General features: G+C 33.8%; 1 protein-coding gene across 2 annotated transcripts; it reads left to right on the top strand.

Moving 5' to 3' along the window:
• The first annotated feature begins 20140 nt into the window (after positions 1 to 20140).
• On the top strand, positions 20141 to 26938 carry LOC141672526 (phenylacetaldehyde reductase-like). 2 transcript variants are annotated; one of them, XM_074479143.1, is made up of 6 exons: positions 20141 to 20427; positions 23227 to 23396; positions 23725 to 23916; positions 24763 to 24928; positions 25694 to 25880; positions 26611 to 26938. In XM_074479143.1, the coding sequence occupies exons 1-6, from the start codon at positions 20310 to 20312 to the stop codon at positions 26753 to 26755; spliced, it is 978 nt and encodes a 325-aa protein (XP_074335244.1). In that variant the 5' UTR covers positions 20141 to 20309; the 3' UTR covers positions 26756 to 26938. The 2 variants fall into 2 exon arrangements, with proteins under 2 accessions (XP_074335244.1, XP_074335243.1); XM_074479142.1 differs by having other exon boundaries at positions 20161 to 20427; positions 23725 to 23805.
• Positions 26939 to 27685: the final 747 nt, after the last annotated feature.

The following is a 27685-nucleotide window of genomic DNA, read 5'->3' as shown; positions in this document are numbered from 1 at the left end:
AATCAAAACAACAACATTTACCATTCCAATTCAATACCATTTCAAATCCCAAACTCTAAATCACAACACCAAGCTACAATATCACCGTACTAATCAAAATCATCTTATAATACATAGGAATCTAGGGTTTGGAGATGATATACCTTCCTTGAAGTGGTGGGAGGAGCTAGGAAGCCTTAAGAAGCTTTGAGAAGTCTTAGGAATGCTTGGATCTTCAAGGAAAACAAGAAAAATTTCAAGTTAAAAACTTGAAAACACTATTCATAGTCTTCTTCTTTGATTAAATGAAGAAGATGGAGAAGGAATTGATGGCTTAAACTCATGATATAGCCCTAACTAAGCATGAAGATGATTAGGGAATTAACTCACCAATTTAGGAAGCTTGGATCTTTGATTTTTGAATTTCCTTGCCTTTTGAATAGTAAAAAGCCGAGAGCAAAGATAAACCATGCCTTGGTTGCTTTTTGATGTTGATGAAAAATGATTTTTCTTGGCTTGGTTGGCTTGTTTTTGTGTTTGATTTAGTTAATTACCTTGTTGCCCTTGAGTTTGTGTGGTTCTCATTCAACCACACCTCCTTCCTTCCCATGTCATGCTTGTGTCATGTTGTGATGTCATCCTTCCCTCTTTGTCCTCCTCTCATTGGTTGGGTGACATCACTCACTCTAATCCCTTTGATTAACTTCCTAATTGTTTTCCTAATGACCGCTGATCTGTTATACGGTTCGCTTAACTTTCGTTCTCGTTTATCGTTTGAGGGATCATACCCGGGATCTTATTACTTAGGTTCCCTTAACCTTTCTCAATATATTGTATTCCTTTTATGATCCTCTCTTATAATCCTTTAATTTAAATCCTTTTTATCCTGTTACCTTTTTCTCAATTCTTTCCGTATCTAGTGGAGTTCCGGGAAAAATCCAAGTGTTCGGAATTGGATTCTGACGATCTTTACATACACTTATATACCACATAGAGTACTAATAATATCCCAGAAGATCAATAACAGAACCCCTACATAGTGTGGCATGAAAAGTTTTCTCATTCATCAAAAACACTATTCATAAGGGTTTCAAAAATTTCCCAAAAATTGGGGTTATTACAGAAAATGGCTAATGTTGGTCACATGACTGCCAAACAATTAAGTGACAGGCTTGAAAAGATTGAGGTTAAAACAGAGGCTAAAAAGAAAAATAATAGAAATGGTAAAGTAGGAATTAACAAACACAATAACTACACACCTAATAAATATACTCCAAGAAAAATCTGTGTCAAGTGTGGTAGTGTAAATCATTTGTCTGTTAATTGCAAATCTTCCATGCCTACTTCCATGTTTGTGCCACCTCACTCTCCCAACATGAATGCCATGCCTCCCATGCCTATGAATGTTATGCCTACACAGAATATGAATGCATAGTTTGCTAATATGCCATTTGCACCTAATCCTTATTATGCTGCATTTAGTATGCCACAAATGACATTTAGCATGCTTTACTGGAATAACATGTCCACTAATAGCATGCCATTCCCTGTTAATTATAATATGCATGATAATTTTGTTGCAATGAATGGTTTCAAAGGCCCAACTCAAATGACTAAGGATGAATCTGATATCCCCAAGCCAAATGAGATAAAGCCTAAGAAACAGAAAAAGAAAGCTAACAAGGCAGGACCCAAGGAAACTTGGGTACCAAAATCAACTTGATTTGATTTTGATGGGTGCAGGGAAACAGAAAGAATCTATGGTACTTGGATAGTGGTTGTTCAAGACACATGACTGGTGATTCTACCCTGCTCACAGAGTTCAAGGAGAGAGCTGGCCCGAGTATTACTTTTGGAGATGATAGCAAGGGTTATACTGTGGGATATGGCTTGATTTCAAAGGACAATGTCATCATTGAGGAGGTTGCCTTAGTGGATGGTCTCAAACACAACTTGTTGAGTATCAACCAGCTTTGTGATAAAGGCAATTCAGTAACCTTCAACTCAGAAGCCTGTGTTGTGACTAACAAAAGAAGCAACAAAGTGGTTCTCACTGGTGTGAGGAAAGGAAATGTGTACCTATCTGATTTTAACTCATCTAATGCAGAATCTGTTACTTGTCTTCTCAGTAAAGCAAGTCAGGATGAAAGTTGCTATGGCACAAGAAGCTATCCCATCTAAACTTCAAGACCATGAATGAGCTAGTAAAGAAAGAACTGGTTAGAGGCATTCCTCTAGTGGAGTTTTCTAAGGATGGATTGTGTGATGCCTTCCAAAAGGGAAAGCAGATCAAAGCATCATTCAGAAAGAAACTTGATTCAACAATTGAAGAACCTTTGCAACTGCTACACATGGATTTGTTTGTACCAGTCAATGTGTTGTCCATCTCAAGGAAAAGATTTTGCCTAGTAATTGTAGATGATTTCTCAAAGTTCTCTTGGACATGTTTCCTAAAGTCTAAAGATGAGGCTAGTGAAATTATCATCAATCACATAAGGCAAGTCAATAATCATCCTGATTTCAAGGTTAGAAGAATCAGGAGTGACAATGGAACTGAGTTCAAGAATTCTGTCATGAGAGCATTTTGTGAGGAAAATGGGATTTTGCATGAGTTTTCAGCAGCAAGAACTCCACAACAGAATGGAGTAGTGGAAAGAAAGAACAGATCACTTATTGAAGCTGCCAGGACAATGCTTGAAGAATCTAAACTGTAATAACCCCAAAATTTTGAACTTTTTTTGTAACCCTTATGAATAGTGTTTTTGCTGATTATGCTGAATAAGAAAACTTTCATGTCATACTATGTAGGGGTTCTTTTATTGTTATTCTGAGATCTTATTAGTACTCTATATGATATATAAGTATATGTAAAGATCGTCAGAATCCAAATTCGAACACTTTGATTTTTCCCGAAAATCCACCAGATATCGAAAGAATTGAGTATAAGGTAACAGGATAAAAAGGATTTAAAATTCAAGGATTATAAGAGAGGATCATAAAAGGAATATAATGTATTGAGAAAGGTTAAGGAAACCCAAGTAATAAGATCCCGGGTATGATCCCTCAAACGATAAACGAAAACGAAAGTTAAGCGAACCGTATAAAAGATCAGCGGTCATTAGCCAAGTAATTAGGAGCTAATCAAAGACGTTAGTGAGGATGATGTCATCAAACCAATAAGAAGAGGACAAGCATGGGAAGATGACATAAGATTGATGACCTAAGCATGACCAAAAAGGGAAGGAAGTGTGGTTGATTTCAAGCCACACAAAAATCACCATGGTTAAAAGGTAATTAATTAAAACAAAAGCAAAAACAACCAACAAACAAATCATAACACCAAAAAGACAAAGTTTACTTTCATTTTGGAGAACAAAGCTCTCGGCCCCTTTCCATTTTGCAAGAAAAGAAAAACCCAAATCCAAGTTCCAAGATTCATTAATTAGTGAGGTAATTATCTAAGGTTCCTTGTGCATAGATATAGATATCCTATAAGTTTAAGCTTCAAATTCCTTCACAATCTCTTCCTAAAATTCATGGAAGAAGAGGATGAATAGTGTTTTTCAAGAACTTGAAATTTTGTTCTTGAGTTTTTGTTTAGATTAAGCTTTGGTAAGGACTTTCAAGGGTGATTCCAAGCTCCTTAGTTACTTTTACTCGCCAAGGAAGGTATAATCTCATACCCTAGCCCTACTTTAGTATATTTAGAGTTTTTGTGTTTGGTATGGTTCATGAGAAGCTTGATTATTGTGTATTTAGAGATGTGTTGGTTTTGTGATGTGTTGGGAGTTGTAAATCTTGTTGATTAGTTAAAGAACTTAAGTAAGCTTTTAGTTCATGTTTGGGAAGTAGTATAAATTTGGAAATATCAAGTTGTTGGGGCTGTTGTAGTATTGTATGGATGGAGTTTGGTTGTATGATTGAATTGTGGTTGATTTGTGATTGATTTGGAGTAGGATAAAATTTGGTAATCGCGTAAACATAGCCGTTGTAATGTCCAATTTACTTTAGACTGTTTTGTTCTTAACATTAGGACCCGAGAACTCACTGTTAGGTTTTGACCATTGCCATTATTAGATAGTTCATGTTACGAGCTTCGTTTTGATATGTGGTTCGCTTGAATCCGATGTACGTTTTAGGAGAAACGACCGTTTTAAGTAACGGCGTTTCGCGAACGAAACATTACCCCTCGCCTTACTTTGAAACATTGGTTAAGGCCCATCAATGACTAATTGGATTATGAAACAATTATGTAAAGTGGGTTAGATAGTTGGTAGGATACTCGCAAAAGAATCGCCTTAAAACTCTTAATGGTTAATTTATTAAAAATGGTGGAGCCGAGGGTACTCGAGCGACTTAAGTGAATCGTTAAGCGCAAAAGCGAACGTTAGAGTCTAATTGGTTAAAGTATAGATTCTTAAGCGACTTTGGTTTAATTCCAACTTATATGATGTTTATAGGTTACCAGACTCATCCCAGGACTTTTACCACCCCCAGTCGCTCAGGCAAGTTTTCTACCCGTTATACTGTTGTTGTGATGTATATATGTATATGCATTATCTTGTGATAGATGCATGGTGGTTAATTAGCAAATCTTGCGATATATTGGAGCATGCTGATATGGTTTATATGCATGTCTATTTCGTAATCTTGATATTTATCTGTTGATTCCAATGCTTATAATTGCATAATACCTATGCTAGAGATAAGCAGTAGTTGCGTATACCCTTAGTATAGGGGACTCAAAGGTGGATATTTTCTAAAACCGGGAGTCGATGTTCCCGAGTATATTATATATATTTATATTAGATATAGTTTTTAAAACTATTAATCGAATAATGTTTATTCGATAACTTTATTTTATTTAATGAATATTATTTTGAATATTCATTCGAGGACTTATGACTCCGCTTATTTACTAAATAATATTCTTTATTTTATTAAAGAATAATGTTTCGATAATAAAACTTATTTTCGATTATTCAAATAAAGATCATACTTTCGTATAAGTATATCTTTGGTTATTAATATTCGTTTCAAGTATGACTTTTAAAACTTTTACTTCAATTATTTTTATAAGGATTATCCTTATGGGAATATTATTTAAATAATAATATTCAGATATTTTCAAATATATCGGGACTGATTTATTTTATTAAATCAGCATTACTCCAAACATTCTTAAAAATGTTTTCGAGTCTTCAAAATGTTTTTAAAAGTTAGAGCGGATCTCAAAAACTCGTTTCCAGATTTAAGATCTTCCTTTCGAAGGAGACTTGAATATTCGCTCAAAAAATCTTAGGGATCCGGCTTTGTGGTGTATTTTATATTCGCAACGAGGTTGCTGTTTTGAGAAAACAATTTGATTACTTGCCCAATGTTCGGGAAGTAAGTCCATCTAATTGAGTCGGCATAGGCGACAGGCCGGGGTACGGTCTATGAAGGTGTAAGAGGCTGGGTGACAGTCCATCCACGCGTGAGTTGCCGGGTAATGGTCTAGCGCGAGGTCCTAATGCGGCCAGGGTGATGACCGGCGAGGAATTCATCCATCTACAGTAGAAAAGGTTACTTATTGGTATCTTTGCCTCATCAGCAAGATATCGGGTTTATGCCAAAATTCTTTTCCTTTCCAAAATTCATTGGATGTTACAAACTCTGTTCATACTTTACATAACAGAGATTTCCAGGAAATGTATAAGAGATATATATGTGGATATATATATATCGGGACTAAATAAAGTATCTCGTAACTTCATTTCATTCAATAATATTTCAAAGATTGAATCTATTGAAGTCTCAAGTTGTGGTCTCATCTATGGGATGACCTTTTGAAACCTATAATACTTTGAACAGTGGTAGTTCAAGTAGTTTTATAAAATGGTATAAGTATAGTGAAGTAATTGGTAACTTCATCTTCCTTTAAGCTTATATCCAGTAAGTAATTACCTTACACTTGATAAAGGTTTCCAGTAAGTTATCCATTTAGATACTTGCATTATTGTTTACACTATATATTATCTTGCGAGCTGTAATGCTCACTCTTCATTTTTTCATCACACAACAACAGTTAGGAAAGATGGCCAGACTCAAGCAGACTCAGCGCAAGCACGTGGGAAGCGTCCCGCGTCTTCCTGTTGATGTTGTAGCTGTTATAGCTGCAGAGGTAGATCTATTGGTAGATCAGGCATTCTACTTTTGGGAACCAATTATGTATAATTATAACTTGTGGAAGATAATGGCAATTAACTGTAAACTTATCAAGGAATCATTTTGGGTTGTAATAACTTTTAAATTGTGGATTCAAGGACTTGTACTTATTTCAATTTCATCTCTGAGACTATAACGGGTTGTGGTGTATGTTAGTGTAGGGTCACAACATGAGGTTATTTATTATTAATTAAGTTAAGTGATATTGTGGAAAGAAAGACCGTGACGACCCGGATCCCCGACCCCGGATCTGGGGGTGTTACATAAACTGCCAACATATTTCTGGGCTGAAGCTGTAAATACTGCATGCTACACTCAGAATATTTCCCTGGTTAATCAAGCAAGATGCATGACTCCCTATCAATTGTTCAAGAACAAGAAGCCAACTCTAAATTTTCTTCATGTCTTTGGCTGCAAATGCTATATTCTGAGAAATCAAACTGATCAAAATGGGAAGTTTGATGCTAAAGCAGATGAAGGAATTTTTGTTGGATATGTTGTTGGTAAAGCATATAGAGTCTACAATCTAAGAACCAACATTGTTGTGGAATCAATACATGTTGTGTTTGATGATAAAAAGATTGAAGGACTACAAGATAGAGACTACCATGAAAGCCTCAAATTCGACAATGTGGAGATGGTTAGTGATGACAGTGATGATGAAAGTGATCAAGAAACAGTATGAAAGGATAATGCAGAAAAATCCACTACCAATGAACCACAAAACTCAACATCTGTCGAGTTGCATAATGTTTCATCCGTCGGGAGACAATCTGCCTTATCCGTCGGGAGACAACCAGCTTCATCCGTCGGTACTCTAAATTCATCATCCGTCGAGTTATCAAAAGAAGCTGGAAATCAGATTAGATCACCTGTAGAAAGTTCCCCTTTCTCAAATCAAAGATCCAAAAACTCAGGGGGAGTTTCTAACAATCAAAACCCAATCACACATCAAGATAACAATGAGACCTCTTCATCTAGAGCTAATCTACCTCAACAAAGGAAATGGACAAAAGATCACCCATTTGAGCTCATAATTGGTGATGTTTCTTCTAGAGTTCAAACCAGGAGAGCAACTCAAGAAGAATGTATATACATCAGCTTTCTTTCCAAGGAAGAACCAAAGAAGGTATAAGAAGCTTTGTTGGATCCTGATTGGATTTTAGCTATGCAGGAGGAGCTAAACCAATTTTAAAGGAATAATGTATGGAAGCTGGTGCCCTAGCCTAAAGGAAAGATTCCAATAGACACTAAATGGGTATTCAGAAACAAGATGGATGAGAATGGCATAGTAGTCAGGAATAAAGCCAGATTGGTTGCTAAGGGCTATTGTCAACAAAAAGGAATAGATTTTGATGAAACATTTGCTCCTGTTGCAAGACTTAAAGCCATCAGAATCTTCTTAGCCTATGCAGCCCATGCCAATTTCAAGGTCTATCAAATGGATGTCAAAAGTGCATTTCTGAATGAAGATTTGGAGGAGGAAGTCTATGTCAGTCAACCTCCTTGTTTTGAAGATCCAAATTTTCCAGAACATGTCTATTATTTTTTGAAAGCATTTTATGGATTGAAGCAAGCACCTAGAGCCTGGTATGATACTTTATCAAAGTTCCTTTTGGAAAACTACTTCACAAGAGGTACTGTAGATAAAACTTTATTCTGTAGAAATATTAATGGCTCTAGCATACTTGTTCGAATTTATGTAGATGACATTATTTTTGGCTCTACAGATGAGAAACTTTGCAAAAAGTTTGCCAAATTGATGGGAGAATTAACTTACTTTCTTGGTTTGCAAGTTAAGCAAGTTAGTGATGGAATATTCATCAGTCAAACTAAATATATTTTTGATCTTTTAAAGAAGTTTGATCTAATGGATTGCACATCTACAAAAACTCCCATGGCTACTGCAACTAAGCTTGAATTAAACATTACTGAAAAGTCTATGGATATTTCAAGATATAGGGGCATGGTTGGCTCACTTCTGTACTTAACAGCTAGTAGGCCAGATATAATATTTGCTACATGTTTATGTGCTAGATTTAAGGCTGATCCTAGAGAATCTCACTTAGTAGCTATTAAGAGAATTTTTAGATATCTCAAGGGAACACCAAAACTTGGCATTTGGTACCCTAGAAATTCTGGTTTTGATCTAACTAGTTATTCAGATGTAGATTATGCAGGTTGTAGAATTGATAGAAAAAGTACAACAGGAACCTGTCAATTTATAGGAAACAAGCTTGTGTCCTGGTTCAGTAAAAAGCAAAATTCAGTTTCTACTTCTACAGCTGAAGCTGAATACATTGCTGCTGGCAGTTGCTGTGCACATATTTTATGGATGAAAAATCAATTGCTAGATTATGGTCTACAAGTTGAAAGGATTCCTATTTTATGTGATAATACAAGTGCAATTTCCATCACTGAAAATCCAGTACAACATTCAAGGATAAAGCACATAGACATCAAGTACCACTTCATAAGGAAACATGTAATGAATGGTATTGTGGAACTACATTTTGTTCCAAGTGAGAAGCAGCTTGCAGATATTTTTACCAAACCACTGGATGAATCCACCTTTTCAAGGTTGGTAAGTGAATTAGGTATTCTCAATTATTCTTAAATCTTTATGAGATAATTTGCAAGTTGTAATGCAGCCAGAAATTTAATTGATTTTTCAGTCTTGGATGAAATTTTGGCTAAGTCAAAATTTACATCTCGACGGATGATCTTTATCCATCGAGTTTGCTCATCCGTCGGTATACAATTTGCTAATAAAAATCAATTATTTTTCTGGAATATTTTATAACTCGACGGATAACAGTTTATCTTCATTCATCGAATTCTCCTAATCTTAGCCGTTAATTCCCTGAACATTATCCATCGAGTATACTTACAGTTTGTAAGCATAACACGGCGGATAATGGGTGGAATTTTTACAGTTTATTTTTTAAAGGCTATTTCAGGCAATTTTAATTATTTACTTTATTTTACTTTATTATTTTTAACAGTTATTTTTGAGATAGTATAAAAGCTTATTTCATTTCCATTGCTTTTCTTTTATCATTCTCAAATCAACTGCTCAAATTTCTTTCTCCTTCAAAGCACTTACTCTCTTCAAGCTCTTATTTTCTAACAATGGCGCCGTTGTCAAGATTATGTCTCAAACTGGGTTTATTTATGAGAAGAACAATTTCACTGCACTAGTAAACAAGGGGATTCAGCAATCTGGTGACTATCACAAGATGATGGACTTTGTGAAGAATTGCAAGCTTAGCTATGCCGTGCTGGAATCACCCACAATCTTTTGTGAAGTTGTTGAAGAGATGTGGACCACTGCTATATACAACTCAACAGATAAGACAATCACACTCACCATTAAAGGTAAGGAATTATATATCAATAGTGATGTTATAAAAGCATGTTTCAAGATTCCTGATAACACTGTGACCTCACCACACACTGACACTGACATAATCAATATGCTTAATTCCATGAACTATGCTCTTTCTACTTCTAAGTTAAGTGACATTAGGAGATTGGGCCTTAGGAAAGAATGGAGTTTTATATGTGATGTAGTGACAAAGGTCTTTTCAGGTAAAATCAGTAATTTTAATTCAGTCAATATATCCATTCTTAACATGCTCTACATGCTAGTTATAGATAGGTTCTATAATTTTAGTGACCTTGTTTTATTTGAGTTGGGATTCAAACTAGGAGAGTTAAATAAGAGAGGTAAAAATGTGTGTTATGCTAGATTCTTTATAATGTTAGCTAACCACCTCTCTGAGGGAATTATGCTTGAGAACCCTAACAATAAATTAGATTGGTGGGTTCAAGAGAGAAGGATCATTACAGATTTGAACAGGGCCAATCATCACAAGGAGGTGCCACTGTTTTATTTCCCTGCAATGGAAGCACCTCAGGTAAGTGAGGTGAGTTCATATATCCCTGCTATTCCAACCTCACATGTTTCTTTGAGTTCCAGTGTAGCTATGGCAACTGTGTCAATGACCCAACAGTTTCATACCCAAGCTACCAAACCAACAAAAACTTCTAAATCCAAATCAAAGAAAACCCCCTCTGGTTTCTCTCAAAAGATGCCAGTTGCAAAATCCACCAAAACTAAAGAGGGGAGTGTGCGGGTGGGTAAGGAAGGTGAGGGAAGTGCTAAACATAAAAGAAACCCTAAGGATAAGGATGGAGAGTTGAGTGGTTCCCAGCCTAGCCACACTGCAGTTTCCCAATAAACTGCAGTGCTTAAAAAGGATAAAAGCTCATTTCTAGCTGCATCCTCCCAAAAGGATGTAGCTATTGAACAAAGCTCTCAACCAAGAGCACAGGTCAAGAGGGTTAGGGACACAAGCTCACCCCAAACTTATGCCAGAAAGAAGAAATCTAAAACCCTTGGGGATGCACAGGGTACACACACTGTGCAAACTGGTGCTAAAGACACAGTCACTGCACCTTCACAAATTTAGTTTGATGTGGCTCCAATAAATGTTGAGTCACAACCAAAATCTCTAGTAATAGAAGCACCTCAAACACCAAACTCACCCACAAACTCTCTGGATGTGGATATGATAAACATATCAATTCCTGATTCCCCTTCTTTAACTTTGTTAAGGAAGCCAAAATCTAGTGCAAGTGGGCATCATCTTTTAGATGATTTGTTGGCTCACTTGCCAATTCTTTCAGGAACTGTTGAATCATCTGTGCCCAAAATATCATCAATCAGCACAGAGTCCACAATAGTTTCTATTCCAAGTTTATTGATTTCTACTCTCTCGATGGATATTGCCCATCCGTCGAGTAGTGACTGTATCCTGACTGGATAAGCTTAACAGCAGTTATCTGTTGGTTAGCAAAATCACTAACCCGATGGATATTCCTTATCCGTAGAGTATCTCTGCACCACCTCAAACTTCATTTATTTCAAGTGCAGAAGAATTAGTGGTTGTACAGTCCCTATTAGGATTGAGAGACAAAACTGTTTTGAGTGAGAGTCTAGGTTGCTCCCAGGAAAAAGGAGAGGAAATGAGTGAAACTATGCAGTCCATTTCTTCAGGACTGGCAAAAGAGAGTGAGAGGAGTCCCACCTTAGATGGTGAAGGTGAGGGTGTGAGGGTGGGGAGCCAGGGTGAGACCCTGTTACAACAAAAGAGAGAAAACGAGAGAAATACAGGTACTGGAGCTATAAGGATGGATATCATTGCTAGTGAGTTAATGAATGTCCAGGATGCAGACAGGGAGGGACTATCTCAGCAACCTCAAGCTGTTATAGATTCCACCTCCCTTGATGCTGAGGCATTTACTCACCCTGTTCCAGCGTATCAACTTCTAGCTGAACAGGGCAATGACAATGCAGAAAGGATGCTCAATCTGGTGCATACCACACAGTCTATGCTAAGAGCTAAGGATGTCATTACAGCTTTGCCCTCTACAGCTGGCGATGTGGATTATGAGACTGGTGGTTCAGCTGATCTCTTTGGTGATGGAAGTGGGGATAGTGAAGATGAAGCAATGGATATAGGGGGAAGTAGGTTCCAGTTCAAGATCAGGTATGCCATCATGGGCATTTTCAAAGCATTGTGATGAGCACTACTTTAAGACTACCCTGATCCAACTAATCAATCAGACAAATACTGCTCTTCAAACCACTACAAATGTTAGCACCAATAAGCTCTTTCAGGCAAATCTAGCCTCTCTGCAACTTCAACAAATTCAAGGCTTCCAACATGCTAGGGATGTAAACACCATCAAGGGTGATATTGAGGAGATGAAGAAGGCCATTTCAGACAAGATGGATTCTAAGCTTCCAGAAGCTACAATGCTTGACATCAAGAGGCAATTAAGGAAAAATTATGATCTTGCAACCAAGTTAGATTCCTTGTTAACAAGAATGTCAGCCATGAAAGCATCTTTAACAGCCATTCATCTTCATCAAGCCCAATAGACAAATTTACTTCAAAAACTGGTGGTTGCTTAAACCTCCTCCTCTACTCAACTTGATGATAACAAAAAGGGGGAGAAAGGACCAAGTGAGGGGGAGAGGCTTCAAATTCAAATCAGTAAAGTAATTGTGCCTTCAATTACTATCTCAAAGCCACCAGTTACAGACAATATAGATCTGATAAATGCAGCAACAGCCAACATTAGAGCAGTTGAAACCAATCAACTGGGAGAAGATTGATGAGGATATACAAAGGAAATTTGGGCTAGTAAAGGAGCCAGAAAAGTCAGCCATCCATCACTCTCAAATCAAGCAGATTTCTGTGAATGAGATGAGTATGAACTATCTGGAAAGGGGAAAGCCATCATGCATCAAATCTCCAAAGGCTAAAATAATTTTGAAACCAAGGGTGAACTATCCAAAATCATCATTGAAGAACCCTTTGGATACTGTGTATGAGACACCTAAGCCTGATGAGAAGAAACTTCTATCAAGGTCAATTGCCTTCTACAAGGATCCAACTGATTCAGCTTTAAAAAGAAGAATTGCTAAAGTTTTCAGGAATGGGAAAGAAATCTGTGTGGTAGCTGGACATCCTCCATTTTCTCAAGCAAAGAGAGAAGAAAAGGCAAGATTGAAGCAAGAAAAGAAGCAAGCTATTCTAGATGCCAAAAAGGCTAAGCAAAAGAAAGGGCAAACTACTATCTTGGCCAAGCTACAAGCTGTGAAACCAACACAACAGATTCCTTCTCAGCCACCTGGAATTACTGAATCTCAAGATCCACAGAAGCAAGTTCAACAAGAACAGAATAAATCTCCAAGAATCAAGGAATTAGCTAAAAGAACCAAAACAAAACTGGACATTGTTGATAAGGAATTGGAGAATCAGTTTCCCGAGGAATCCACTCCAACTACAACTCAAGCATCAAAACCCTCTGTGGTATTTGAAGATATCAAGGTGGTGGATCCTTACAGGAACATTCATGGTGAACCTATTGTGCCTAAGGATGAACCAATAGAATGGAAGAACATACCAATTCCTGACTTCAATTTGCCGATCCTTAACAAGCCAAAGAGAACAAAGTCAAGAGCAGTCAAGAAAATAAAGTTGTCACCTCTCAAATCCAAATCTTTAGTCAAAGCTCAATCTAAAGTCAATAAGGGAGATTACATGTACTTGTGTGACATCAAGGAATTCTCTGATTTAAATCTCTATCTAGATGAACTAGAAGAAGTAAGAGGGATTGATGCATACAGAAACCTACCTGAAAGGCTAGTTTTCAAGTACAAGGGAGGAAAGGAGATTCAATGGCCACTTCACAGGATCCTTCAAGAAAGCCAAGCTGTACTGATTAAGGTTTATTCATCTTTCAAGAAGAACTTTGGGTTCAATGTTACTGCAAGAAGATTGGTTCTAAAGAAGATTGAAGAATTAAGGTGTGTTAGAGCTAAAGATGCACTCCCAAAGACTCTAGTTATCCTTTATACAAGGAGAAAAGTGCATCTAAGACCCTACTGGCTGATGGAGTTCATGGATGACAAAGGAGTGAGAAGATTTTTCAGAGTAGAAGACCAACTGAGCATCTCTAGCAATGAGACTCTCTTGGAAATGCAAGAAAAACTAAATCTCTCAGAATCTGATGAACTGGAATTCCACAGGCATCTCCAAAATCAGATTGAAGAAAACAACAGAAAGCTTGGAAAGAGATCCAGACCTTCAAGGAACTAGATAAATCTGCTCAGGCTAGAGGAGCACCTTGAAAATGACTGTGAGCTAAACTTTGTACATTTTGTTAATTGAAGCACTTTACAGTTTTATCTATCTACTTTCAAAGTTGTATTTTTAGGTTGTTTTGTTATCATCAAGTATCTCTTAATTTATGGCTACAATTCCAGTAGACATAAATTGGGGGAGATTGTTGTGTATATGTTGTGAACTTGATGATTTCATTAACAAAACACCTTGGTAGATGTTACTTAGTGAAAATGTAGCACTCGACAGATAAGGATTATAGTCCCGACGGATGACTCAATATAGTCCCGACGGATGATGATTTATTATCCATCGACTGAGTAGCTTATGTAACAATAAGTCTGTAGCACAATTTTTCATACATATTATTTAGAATCTGTAGTAGTACTTAAGTCATGTTGACTTTAACTAGATATGCAGAATAGGTTGATTAATTATACATAGATGATGTCTTGTAATTCTGCATAAATGAAATGAAGTCTAGTGCCTGATTGCTACCCGACGGATAAACAACAATGAATTCGACGGATGATCAACAACCCGACGGATGATCATTAACTCGACGGATAATCATGAACCCGACGGATAAAGAATTCAAATATCTGTTGACAGTGACAACACAGTCACATGCATCGAGTGTATGCAAATAGAATGTGGTAGCCTATTCAACTGGGTTTTCGAGAACAAAGAAGCATTGTCATTTCCATGCTATTATGAAGATATTCAAAGATGCTGGAATAGAGTAATGAAGTAGCATTATAATAGACTCGATAGTTTTTGTTTTATTATCTTGTCTTATTGCTTTGTAATCTTGGAGATATATAAACCAAGAAGCAGCAAATAGAACAACTAACCAACTAAGAAACTAAGCAACCAAGAGAGAAATATTTGTAAGCTGAATTCTCAGTATTTCTCTGTATTAGTTGTTCATTTGTAAGCAGCTGTGAGCTTTTTGCACACAGAGTTCTCTCGATATATATTATATATCTCTGGTGTAATCATTTAAATCCACCAGAAAGTTTTTAAAGACTCTTGTTTTTAATTACTTTTGTTTTGATTCATTTCAAGTGATTATTCCGCATTCTGCCAATCAATTCACACTGATATATATAATTGAGTTAGAATAATTTTTATTCAAGAAAAAGTTTCAAGAATTCCATTCAACCCCCCTTCTGTAATTCTTGTTATATTGTTAAGGGACTAACAATATCCATGTATGATTACTTCTGAGATAAAGTCCTTCACTACCTAGAATTCTTGTTTTCCTTTCCATCTCGAATATCTTCTGATGTGACAAATCCTGATGACATAATCTGCTGATCATCAAGTACTGATATAAGTACTGATGACGTTACTCTTCAGTAAATACTGAGATAAGTCCTGATTAGAACTTCTTATAGTTTCTGTCCAAATATCATCAATTATATCTAACAATCTCCCCCAACTTGTGCATTATGAAAATATGTACAAGTTTCAATTAATGATGTCAAAACTATATAAATACAGAAATCAAGTAAACATATTCATTCTTACTTCAGTGACACTACACCATATATGGCCTCTAGCAACAACCCATAAAAAGTGTAAAAATGGCAAAAAAATGTTACCTAAAGCAAAAAATTGGGCAATAGTTACACTTTTTAAAAATTTCGTGGTGTTGGATTTGCTCGTGCTAAAATGGGGGTCTATGGTAACAGATTTTGAACCTTTCGTAACATAGCTGAAAATGTAATAATAGACCCCTTATGGTTACACTTTCAGTATCTATGGTCACAAAAGGTAGGTGTAACTAGGAGTGTACACGGTTCGGGTTAAACCGACCAACCCCATCCAAACCGACACTATTTCACCCGATCCAAACCGAATTTTTTTTAACCGAATATAATTGGATTGAAAAATGGTGAACCCGATTTAAATGGGTTAGATATGGGTTTCGATTTTTTTAACCGAACCAACCCAACTCGATTGGAAAATATATATACATTAATATAATATGTTACCTTAGCTGCCTATCCTGGTGATGGCGAAATTTCGAAGGTTACACTGACACTAAGACTTTTTGCTATTATTATAGGCCCCTTTAAGTAATGAACATGGTAAACTGTTCAAGTTTCTGTAGAATCTAGTTCAATTAAAGTCCCACCTACACAATGGAGCAGTTTAGTATATATATATATATATATTTGTGACTGCTTCTTTTATTCTAATGATTTTGCTTTTGGATTTCAAAACCAAAAAAATAAAACTGATACAAATTAAAAGGTTACTTGTCTATTATTGTTCCATAAAAATTAGTTACTTATTTTTTAACCCGAACACTCCAATCCAAACCGATCCAAACCGAAGTATGTTAAATGGGTTGGATTATAAATTTATATTTTATGGGTTGCTTTGAAAATTTATAAACCCGATTTAATTGGTTTGGGTTGCTAAAATCTCCGAACCCGACCAAACCGAACTGTGTACACCCCTAGGTGTAACCGTAGTTATATTGTAACACTCATAAAGATATAGTAACATCCAAAAATATGTTGCAATAAACTCTTTCGCAAAATAATATTTGCTATTGTAACACCGGATAATAAAATAATTCAATCTTTTGGTAATATTTTTTATCTTATTATAATATTTCTTTTTTAACACTTCTGTATTTATAGTAACATTTTTTCATATTTTTACCAACATAAAAATATCTACTAATTACACATATAACACTAAAAACTTATATACATATTTAACTTAAGAACTCAAATCCAAAGTTAAAATACAATACAACAATACAAAGTTTTAAGTCAACTAAAATAAATAAAGTTTACAAATTCATCCAAAAACCATAATTTTTGACCACATTTCTAATTAAACAAAAAAAATCTCAAGTTATAATATCAAATTTATCTTCCAACAAGTTCCTGCCTTGCCACAAATATTTCATGGGCTTTTGCTTGTGCTTTCTGCAGCTCCACTATGAGGAGCTCAACTGATTTGAGGCCAGCTTCCATCATTGCGATTTTTTTCTTAAGACTCCTTGCTTTATGTTCTATTCTATAGCTCCCATATGAAAATACAGCATCTACAGCTCAAAATCAACCTGTACTTGCATCACAACAAAATTGGTCCTTGGGCATGATGGACTGCGAATCAATCGATAACTTATGCCCAAACAAAGATGTCATAAAACCTTTATCTATATTCAGACATGATAATCCTTGATAACCTTTGCAAGTCAATTAGTAATCATATTAAGTTGATCATCAAGTACTGATATAAGTACTTATGGCGTCACTCTTCAGTAAATACTGATATAAGTCCTGATAAGAACTTCTGATAGTTTTTTTCCAGATATCATCAATTATATCAAACACTTTCTTATGATATTCTTTATTTTAGATAGAAATTCTATTATTCATTCAGAACTCATGTTGACTCAATGGATAAGCTAGAATAAGGTGGCTAATTGTAAATACTCATTGTCTTGTAATTCTGATTAAGTGAAAATGTTTACCAACTTCTAAATGAAGATACAACATCAACGACTTGCAATGTCAACCGACCAACATCTAATCAAGCGATTGTCAATTATTAAGAGAAATCACATAGCTGGTGATAACGACTGCACATTTGTCAAGTTTGGAGGCTGACAAAGCGCATGGCTGATGGGAATCTCAGTAAAGAAAATAGAAGCTAAGACAGACTTTGCATGTGATCTTGGATTTTGAAGAAGAAGAAATATTCTATTTCAATGAATGGCAAATTGGAGGGATATTCAAAGTAATATATCAAGATATAATCTAGTCTCATTTAAGAAGTCTCACGGGAAAGAGAATGAAGAAGCAATCTTGCTGGTCCTCGAAGACGGTGTCTTGTATTGTCTAGAAAACATTGTACTTGATGATTTATAAACCAAGTAGAAGCTGATATTTCACTTAAGAAATAGGCTTTACATTTTCAGACATCAAGAGATAGAGAGAGAGAGAGAGAGCGAAAGAGAGAGAGAGAGAGAGAGAGAGAGAGAGATCTTCCACTGAGTGAAACACTATAAACCGCAGTTGTGAGATTACTTTTGTAGTTGTAACAGATTATTTCTTCAAATAAACCTTAGGTGACCAGTCAAAAAACAAACCATATGCCCGCAAGATTGGCTCAGTTAGTTAAAAAGGGGATAACTATCCTCTTGGTCACAGGTTCGAATCCTACGGGAGGAGAATTTATGATCATGCCTTCTGAGCCAAAGCCTGTCGCTTAAATGCGGTTTACCTTGGTGCACGTGGTTTGCAGGCTATTGCATGAGCCTGTAGGGTTTACCCAGTGTGCACCCGAAAGGTAGCGGCTCGATAAAAAAACACCTAAAAATTTCAAATATATATGTTCATATTTTATCTCTCAAGTACAAATTATCTTGAAAATTTTAATTTATATTCAACCCTCCGTTCTACAAATTAACTAAATTGATTGTTAGTAGATAACATCGTTCTAGATCATTCATATTTCTTATACGATTAATAATATACACGAAACACACTTTTATCATTACCCGGTCAAAGGTAACTTTTAATGTAATCAAAGTATATTAATTCTCGTATAGAAATATAATGATTTCAAGTATAAGGACCATTACATCATTATCATAATAAAGTGAGAATTACTTATGACACAACAGATATATATAATCTCACATTGGGTATGTCCAGCACCATGTACAGTTACATGTGCCTATGTTTTCGACTTTAATATCACTATACCTATGATCAATGGGATGTGATCATCATTCAACAAACACACTAGTCTTAACACATTATTATTGTTCCTTAATAATAATACTAAAATAGGGACCTTTAAGAATATTGATACTATTCTCATAATCTCATTTCCAAGTCACGTACTTAGAGATATATAATGTATATCATATTCCAAGCACATTTATTAATCTAACATTTATATTACAATAACTAAAGACATAATAAATTATAAACGAAATAATCCATAAAAAATTAACAATAATAATCCAAATGTCTTAAAACAAAACATCATAGTGTTGTTTTTAGGGTACAAATATTAACAATTGTATCTTATGTAGATCCTTATAAATTTTCAGGGTTGTAATCTATTGTTTGTTATTCAAAGATTTATTATTAAAGTGGTGTCGTGACTCCTTAATTTAGACCCGTATTTGAGGACATCACATATCCGAGCTCATTTTTATATTCAAGACCAACTCGATTAAAGAATGAACCAAACCGAATTCACTTAAACGAGTGTCGTTTATAAACTTTTTCTTCTTTTTTTAAAATATTAAAAAATAATTTTTAATATTTTTAAGAAGATTCATATTTATTTTACGAGTTATTATGACTAATTAATCGGAGAAAGAGTCTAATTATATATCTAAAATTTTAGTAATTGTAAAAAAAACATAAGTATGAAAAATAGCAATTACTTTATGAATGCAGTTCTTTGATAAAAAAATGAGAAATTTTAAATAAATCTAAATAAAATATTTAAAAGTCGACACAGTAGACATGTTGAATATCAGTCTAGAGAATTATTTAAATAAAATTTTAATTTATTCGGGTAAAATATAATTGAAACAAGAAGTGTACAGTTTTTACAATGATTTAGACTCTGTTTGGTATTGTTGTTGCAGACAACTACAACAGTTTTTTGATGAAAAGCGGTAAAAAAAGTAAGTGTTTGGTAAATTTTAAAAGCTGTTTTCTGAAAAAGCGCTTTTGGGATAAAAACCGATGTTAGCAAAACCAAAACGATGTCCTAATGATTTTGAAAAAAACTGTTTTCCGCTTTTGCAGGAAGTAATTATCAGTTTCACTATCAAATCTTCTCAAAAACATTATTTTTATATATTATATCTCAAAATATGCATAAATTAAATAATATTATCAAACAGTTATCTAATTTTCCTTACAACATTTTTTCTATCAGCATTTTTTCTCAATGTACAATAGTTTTTAAAAATACTCGCAAACGGAGCCTTAAACGGTGTAGAAATGGTCCAGCTAGTTAAATTTAGTAGAGAAAAATGCTGGATTGGTTGTATTGTATGTTATTTAACATGTGTAAAAGTAAATAAATAGGACAATTCTCTTCTAACTTTACGCTGATTTTAAAATAAAAAAGTAACGAACTTTTTCAATCTCAAAACAGTTAACTTTTATTTCCAAATTCAAAAATAATAGCTACAGTCAAATAAATTCCTTTTAAGCTGTAGGATGTTGAGAACTAGTGTAGTTTTGTAAAAGAGTAAATAGCAAGACTTGCCGACACACTTGTACTAATGTCTTAAACGGGGTTGTCAGGTGGGCAAGTAGAGTAGGTGCTGTACAGATCACTTGGTTGTTGGTAGTTTATGTACATATACAGTATGTCTTCAATAGGGCCAGTTACATTATCAGCTGCCAAAGGATAAGGATGAGTGGAAGAGGAAAGGTAGTATGTGTAACTGGAGCATCAGGATTCATAGCTTCATGGCTCGTCAAGATGTTACTTGAACGTGATTACACTGTCAATGCCACTGTTCGATCTCTCAGTTCGTATTCACACCCCTTCTTTTTCTTTTTATATTGGTGTTTCTTGATATGTTGATTCACGCTTAAAAGGTTGTTTTATTTTGGTTATAATTTGGTGTGATTTGTGAAGTTCAAGCTCAATTTCAGATACCATACCCAAACATATACCTCATACATATATGTAGTTCAATGCATTTAAAGTAAAAATCTTGGTGTAGTTGTCAGCTTCTTGAGATCATAGTTAGTGATTTACTAATTTCTCATGATGATCGTTTTACTGGGATTTTTAATATAGATGCAGGGGTGAGTATAGGACGGGTTGAAAGGATAAAATCACTCAATCCCAAATATATGGGTTTTAATTTTTTGTAACCGTAACAGTTAGTTCAAAATTACAACCGCCCTGATTATAATCGTTACGGTTGAACGGTTTCTGTTTAAATCGTTAAAAAAAATATGTGTTAAGTAAAAAATTTATTAAGTTAATAAATTATTCATCAAACAAGTTTATTATGTCATAATTTGACTCTTTTAACTAAAATATTTAACATAGTATACTTATCATCATATGTATTCAACTATTTATAAATATCAATAATCAATAATTCATGTAATATATTTATTCTCAGAATATATTATTAAAATATTTTTATATATTCGGATGAGTTGGGATATAAAGGGTGGTATAAAAGATAAATTCAAATCAAATCGTTATTTTTCGAATTTTGAAAAAATAAAATTATAATAAAATTTTGGTTTGAAGAGTTTGAAACAGCTAATTTGGATGGTTAAATTTGTTTTGCTTATCTGTAAGGGAGTTGGTCACATATGCACTTGGGGTACAATTTGGATATTTTCTAGTAATGTGCACTATTTTTATTTCCTCATTTATAACAATTCTCCTAATACAATCAGTTGCTTTGTGTGCTTATGGGAAGGACTGAAAACAAATTCATTGAGGAGAGCAATATGTACCATAACCAAATCACCATCTCTTTGTCAATTTTTATTACACTTCAAAAAAAATTGAACTTATTAAAATTTTATAATATAAGAATAACTATGTCATGTTACCCATCTACATTTTCGCATTATAGATTATACCATTAGTAAAATTACACTTTCATTTTGGAATATATGTTCATTTATATATCTTAACAATTTCATATTAAGAATGTTTACCATAACTTTGTATATTTAACCTTTATTAACAATATATACCCTATTCTAACAATATGTAAATTATCAAATTTGGTTTCATCATTAGTTTCATTTCACCTTAGATTTATATTTTTCTTATAATTTTATATCATTGTCTTATGAAATAAAAAAAATTATTAAAATTATATTCTGAATATAATTTTTCACTTTATCCATTAAAATCATGTATATTATCTTTTCTTACTTTTTTTCAAAAATAATCTTAAATAAAAAAAACTTAACTACTTAAATAAATAAAATAACCTTTACTAATAAGTCCAGTTATAAATATAAGTCTCTAATAACTTATCGACCATTGTTTGTCTATTAACTAATAAGCTAAAATTATTTATAAACTGATTAATATGTTAGTAAAGATGAAATTTTTTCAACTTATTTTGATATTTCTCTTTTTTATTAAATTTAATTTTAAAATACATGTTTGTAAATGTTAATCTAATTTAAAATTTATGAAATAGAATAAAATATTTAAAAATTATTTATTTTATTTTATTTTAATAAAAAAATTATAACTTATAAGAAAAATTATCCAAAACACTTATATACCTTATAACATATTAATCAACTTATCATTTGTAAGTAGTTTATTTATTTTAAATGATAAGATTCATTTAATATAATTCTGTAACCAATTTTCTCACACCCATATTTTAGTTCACTTTTCAATTCCTACTCCCATACAATTGTATTTTAATGAAATAATGCAACTGTTTGAATTCTATTGTAATTTGAATTCTTTTAGTATGACACAACTAACTTGTACAAATAACATTAATTAATAATAGTAATTTTATAATTTTATAATATATTTATTTGATATTCTTAATTTCGATTTTTGTATTAGATAAATAATTGTTTTATAATGTTGTAATAAATAAAATATAAACAATAATAATTTCATATTTTAATGGATTACACTAATAATGTATTATTAATTTAAAATATTTGAAAAATTTCAACTATTAATTACATATGAGAAATGGTAATTTAATTGTAAAAAGAAATAAGTAAAAACTTTTAGTATTATTATTAATATTATAATACAAAGGAATTTAAAATTTTGTTATCAGTCAAAATAATAAATTATCAATACATTTTAATAAATTCTTTTGGGGCCTGCTAAGTTATCATCTTGTTATAATCGGACAATTTTATAATATCAGCATTGTTCTTTCCTGTTTTTTCTCATATTGCTAAAGCTTCCCACACCACCAACTTGCTTGCTGATTTGGTCTCAAATTACAAAATAATTGTCAAATAATTACAGAATGAAGTTTGTTAAAAAGTTTGACGTTTGACATTTCTCTTGTTTCACACTAACATAAAATGAAGAATAAAATGATATAATAGGCCATGTATGACACTCATGAATTGTAAGTAGCAAGTAGTATTTGCAGCTCATTTTTTCATTACAGACTAAAATTTGCACCTGACTTTGTGTTTGTGAGGGTAGGCCGGGGGCTTTGCGGCTTTGCATGGCAATGTGAATTAGATATTGAGTTTATGAATTTAAGAAGATATTTGGACAGCTTATCTCAACTGAACAACTTTCTGAGACTAGTATTCTTATTATTATCAGTCTTCTGCGTGTATTTCAGATGATCGGCTCAAGACCGAACACCTTCTTGCACTTGATGGAGCAAAGGAACGACTTCACTTATTTGAAGCAAATTTACTGGATGAGGGATCTTTTGATCCTGCTGTAATTGGATGTACTTGTGTCTTTCATACAGCATCACCTGTAGACCCAAAATCCTCTAACCCACAGGTTCTACTTCTGTCCTTTGCTTTTCCTCGTACTTGTACGAGTGTACCTTTATCTACTATAGCTTGGTGTTTCTAACAAAAGAAGTTTTACTAGTACGCTCATCATTCTCATTTACTTGTTCAATAGATCTATTGCACTGTATATTTTATTGTTCTTTATCGTGTGATGATTACAACCAAATTGTGAGCATCACCGACAGTTCTCACTCTTTATTTTTTGAGAAATGGGATATGTTAGCTCACAAATGTACATGTGCGAGGTAATTACAAATGTACATTTGCCCTCCATGTTTTCTCTGTAAAGTAAATTTTCTTTTACTTAATTTCAGGAAGAGCTGATTGAGCCTGCAGTGAAGGGAACCCTTAATGTTCTTCAGTCATGCGCAAAAGTTCCATCAATTAAAAGGGTGGTAATAACATCTTCCCTGGCTTCAGTTATGGTCACTGAAAAGCCTTTAAAACCTGATGTTGTAATGGATGAAACTTGGTTTTCTTCTGCAGCACTTTGTGAGGAACAGAAGGCATGTGTACATCATCTAATGAAATTTTCAACTGTTAGATAATGTTTCATTTTTCTTGTTCTGTACATTGACTGTAGAGTATATTCAACTCTCTTTAACTGCAACGAATGAAACTTCAAAGTCATAAGAACATAATTTTATTTTTCTCAGTCTGTTTAGTCAGGTTTATGCACCTTATTATCCTCCAGTTGAAGTTATAACTATTAAACACGGAGAAGCAATCATACTTTTCAATTAAAAGCAGCTTTTGTTTGTCCCGTAATTTGGTTTTATTTGGTTTCTTTTCTAAAAATAAAAAAGAGTCGGCTGCACCTATGCTTTTATCACTTTAGCTTCCTTCGCAAGCCCAATGGTGTGTGTGTCTACTCTACTCTCTGGGTCCATAGTAGTGTTTTACATGATACATCTATAATTTTTTCAATGTAGGGGTACACTTGGCGTTTGTTCTTTTACAAGATAACTGTTGAACATGAACTATGTAAATTTGTCTTTCTGGTCTGAATTGTTCTTTCCTAGTCACATACGTACATAACGAACCTCCAGTTTAACTTGAAGGGAGTTTATTATAATATTTACAATTCTTTTTCATCTTAAGCATTGTTCCTAGAATCCAAGTAATTTACGTAAGACCATACACTGGTATGGATCATTTGACACATGATTTCGTCAACAATGAGACCTGATAATTTTAATTATTTAAAAACGAGAATGTTTACACCGTAAGGCTCTATCGCAAGATCATATTTGGAGTAATTTCATTTCATCTGCTTGGAATTTATGACATGGAAAGAGTAGATCTAAGCTTCTGAACTGTAAAATATTGATGTTAGTTTGTTTTTTTCTCAGCTTTACTATCACCTTTCGAAAACATTGGCTGAGCAAGCAGCTTTGAAGTTTACAGAAGAGCACAAAATTGACTTGGTGACGCTGCATCCAGGTTTCGTCTTAGGTCCTCTCTTACAGCCACTTCTAAATATCACTTCAGAAGTGATGCTAAACTTCATTAAAAAAGGTAAGATGACACCTTTTGCTATATTATTAAGCTCTAATGAACTTTTGACTGTTTGACTTAGACTTGTTTAGCAACCAGTATGGAAGAAAGCACATTTATTGACAAAATAGTTCCAGCTTTTAAGTGTCTGCTACTTGATTGGTTCTTGCCTGCAACATGTGGGTGAGAAGAAAAAATCAGGGTTAAGTTAGTGCCATAATATATATGTATACAATGTGAATTTCTGTATAAAAGTTTTCTTGATGCCAAACTATTGTAATCTTCTCCTAGACACTCCTGAGAAACAGTTCTCCACCCCCCACCCACACACACAAACATATTAGAAAATTCTACCTATCTGAATTATTAAAAACCCACCGTGTTTACAATAATTTGCACTTTCTTACAAATTTATCAACTTGTATTGTCAAGTTCAGACCGTAAGGCTCTGGTACATGAAATCTTCGCTTTGTCAAGGCCAAAGGGAAAGGCCTATGGGTAAAGTTATGCGTTGTGGATATTTTGAAAATATTGCAAAACATAGTAGACTCCCTAAAGTACATGTGTCCAACTGATCAATCTAGAAGTATCATATTTGAAATTTAGTGGATTTAGGTCATCTATCAATTGTTTTGTTTTTAACATGGTATAATTTACAAGGTATGCATCACAAACAAATGACTTTCACCTTATTTCCAGCATTAAGTTCAAGGAAGTATTGAAGTTTTAATTAATTATCCGTTATTATAAATCAAGCTGATGGTTGTAATGTTTTGTATGTCACAGGACAAGAAATATTCCCTGACGGAATATATAGATTTGTTGATGTCAGAGATGTTGCGTATGCTCATTTACAAGCATTTGAGAATCCTTCCGCTTGTGGAAGATATTGCTTGGTTGGGAAGGTGACATACTCTTCAGAGGCTTTTGAGATATTACACAACCTTTATCCGGCTATTAGTATTCCTGAAAGGTAAGTTTTAGTAGCTTAATTTTCATTGCAACTTACATATTAGAATTACCATCTCCCATGATTCTAGGCATAATTCTGGTGCATACTGACATTAATAAAACCAATAGGTTGGCTGTGTTTTTGAATTTTCTGTCAAGCCAATAGGTTGCAGCTATGTTTGCGTTTTACATCATATAATTTTTCCTCTTTTCCTTGTAGCCCCTATTGTTATCCCTTTTCTGTTTATAAATCGTGAGTTAATGATTGATATAAGATGAATAAATTGTTTTAAACAAAAGAAGGCTTAGCAGCTTGACAAAAGTGTTTAAATTATCATGCTTAATCTATCACGGAAATATTACATTGATGTTGCTTGATACTCAGTTTCTAGTTTACAAATTGCAGAAAACATTCAGATAAGAATGTTTTTCAATTTTATCGGATTAACTTGTATGTGGTTAGCGTCAGTAGTAGCAAAATGTAAGTTGCTGTGGTCCTTCCATGTCATCTAAACTGTCGAAGTAAAAAAAGAAATGACAAAATATATGAAGGTTAATTTAATAAGAACATGGAGATAAATGAAATGGTATGTTTTTATCTTAATATAGAATATTTTTTGTTGTTAGAAATTATAGTTGTACCTGATGCTTACTCATTGCTAAATAAATGCATTTGATACTTGTTGCAACGTATTCGATAAAACAGTGGAGTACCTCTGGTTTATTCTATTTTTATTTTCTTTGAGTTTCAGATGCAACAAAGAAAAGCGTGTTGGGCCACCCTACCATGTGTCTAAGGAAAGAGCTAAAAGCCTAGGCATTGATTTTCTGCCTCTTGAAGTGAGTCTCAAGGATACGGTGGAAAGTTTCAAGGAAAAGAACTTTTTTATCTTCTAACTCAAAATGTTGGCAGAAAAATAAATGGATTCTATGTTGTTAACATATCAGCACAGAAAATTCGAAATTTCCTGGAGGTTGATTATGACATTAGATTGTGTTGTTTAATAAAGATTTGTAGCACATTTTGAAATTATGTTTCATTTTTTATCAGTTGCATAAAAGATTTTAACTTCTATGATTTTTATATCACGAATTATATGTATATGGTTGTATGTAGAGATGAGCATGGTTCGGTTTGGCACGGTTTCGACCAAAAACCAAACCGTAACCAAAATTATTCGGTTTTAAAAATCTAAAACCAAATCCGAACCAAACATCGTTAGGTCAATTTCGGTTTTTAGTTTCGGTTTAAGATGGTGTGTTTTCGGTTTTGAAACCAATTTAAATTTAATATAATTAAATATTTTTGAGTTAAATGCAGAATGTGTGGATCTCAAGTTTGCCAATTGCGCAACTTGTGTACCTTAATTTTAACATATTACAAATGGTGTACCTAGACTTTGGAGAAGAAGAGCAAAATGTATACATCTGTTAGCTGCAACTTAACACCGTTAACTGGAGGGATGTTCTTGTAACTTCACAGCAGAAGCATCACTGATATACACACTGCAGGAATATTATTTGTTGTTGTCCCTCTTGTCTCTCCAACCATTTCTTCCACTATACATTACATGTATGTATTTAGGTCTCAACTAATACCAAGATACCATCTCAATACATCTGTGTCAAAAAATAAAAATGAAAATGAAAATACCATCCCACCTTCGTAGTAAGAGAGACACAGCTCTATATCTGTCATGTGTCATTGTTTCGGTGTTTTCTACTTGTTTTTTCTTCTTTTATTATGGCCACGTTTAAAGATACAAGGTGCAGGCGGCAGTACCAGACTACACCAAAAATAAGTAGTGTTATTTTCTGATGACTACC

Source organism: Apium graveolens, chromosome 7, assembly GCF_009905375.1.
Source record: "Apium graveolens cultivar Ventura chromosome 7, ASM990537v1, whole genome shotgun sequence".
NCBI classification, from domain to species: domain Eukaryota; kingdom Viridiplantae; phylum Streptophyta; class Magnoliopsida; order Apiales; family Apiaceae; genus Apium; species Apium graveolens.
The sequence above is the reverse complement of the archived record's forward strand: the minus strand, read 5'-3'. Positions and strand labels throughout refer to the sequence as shown.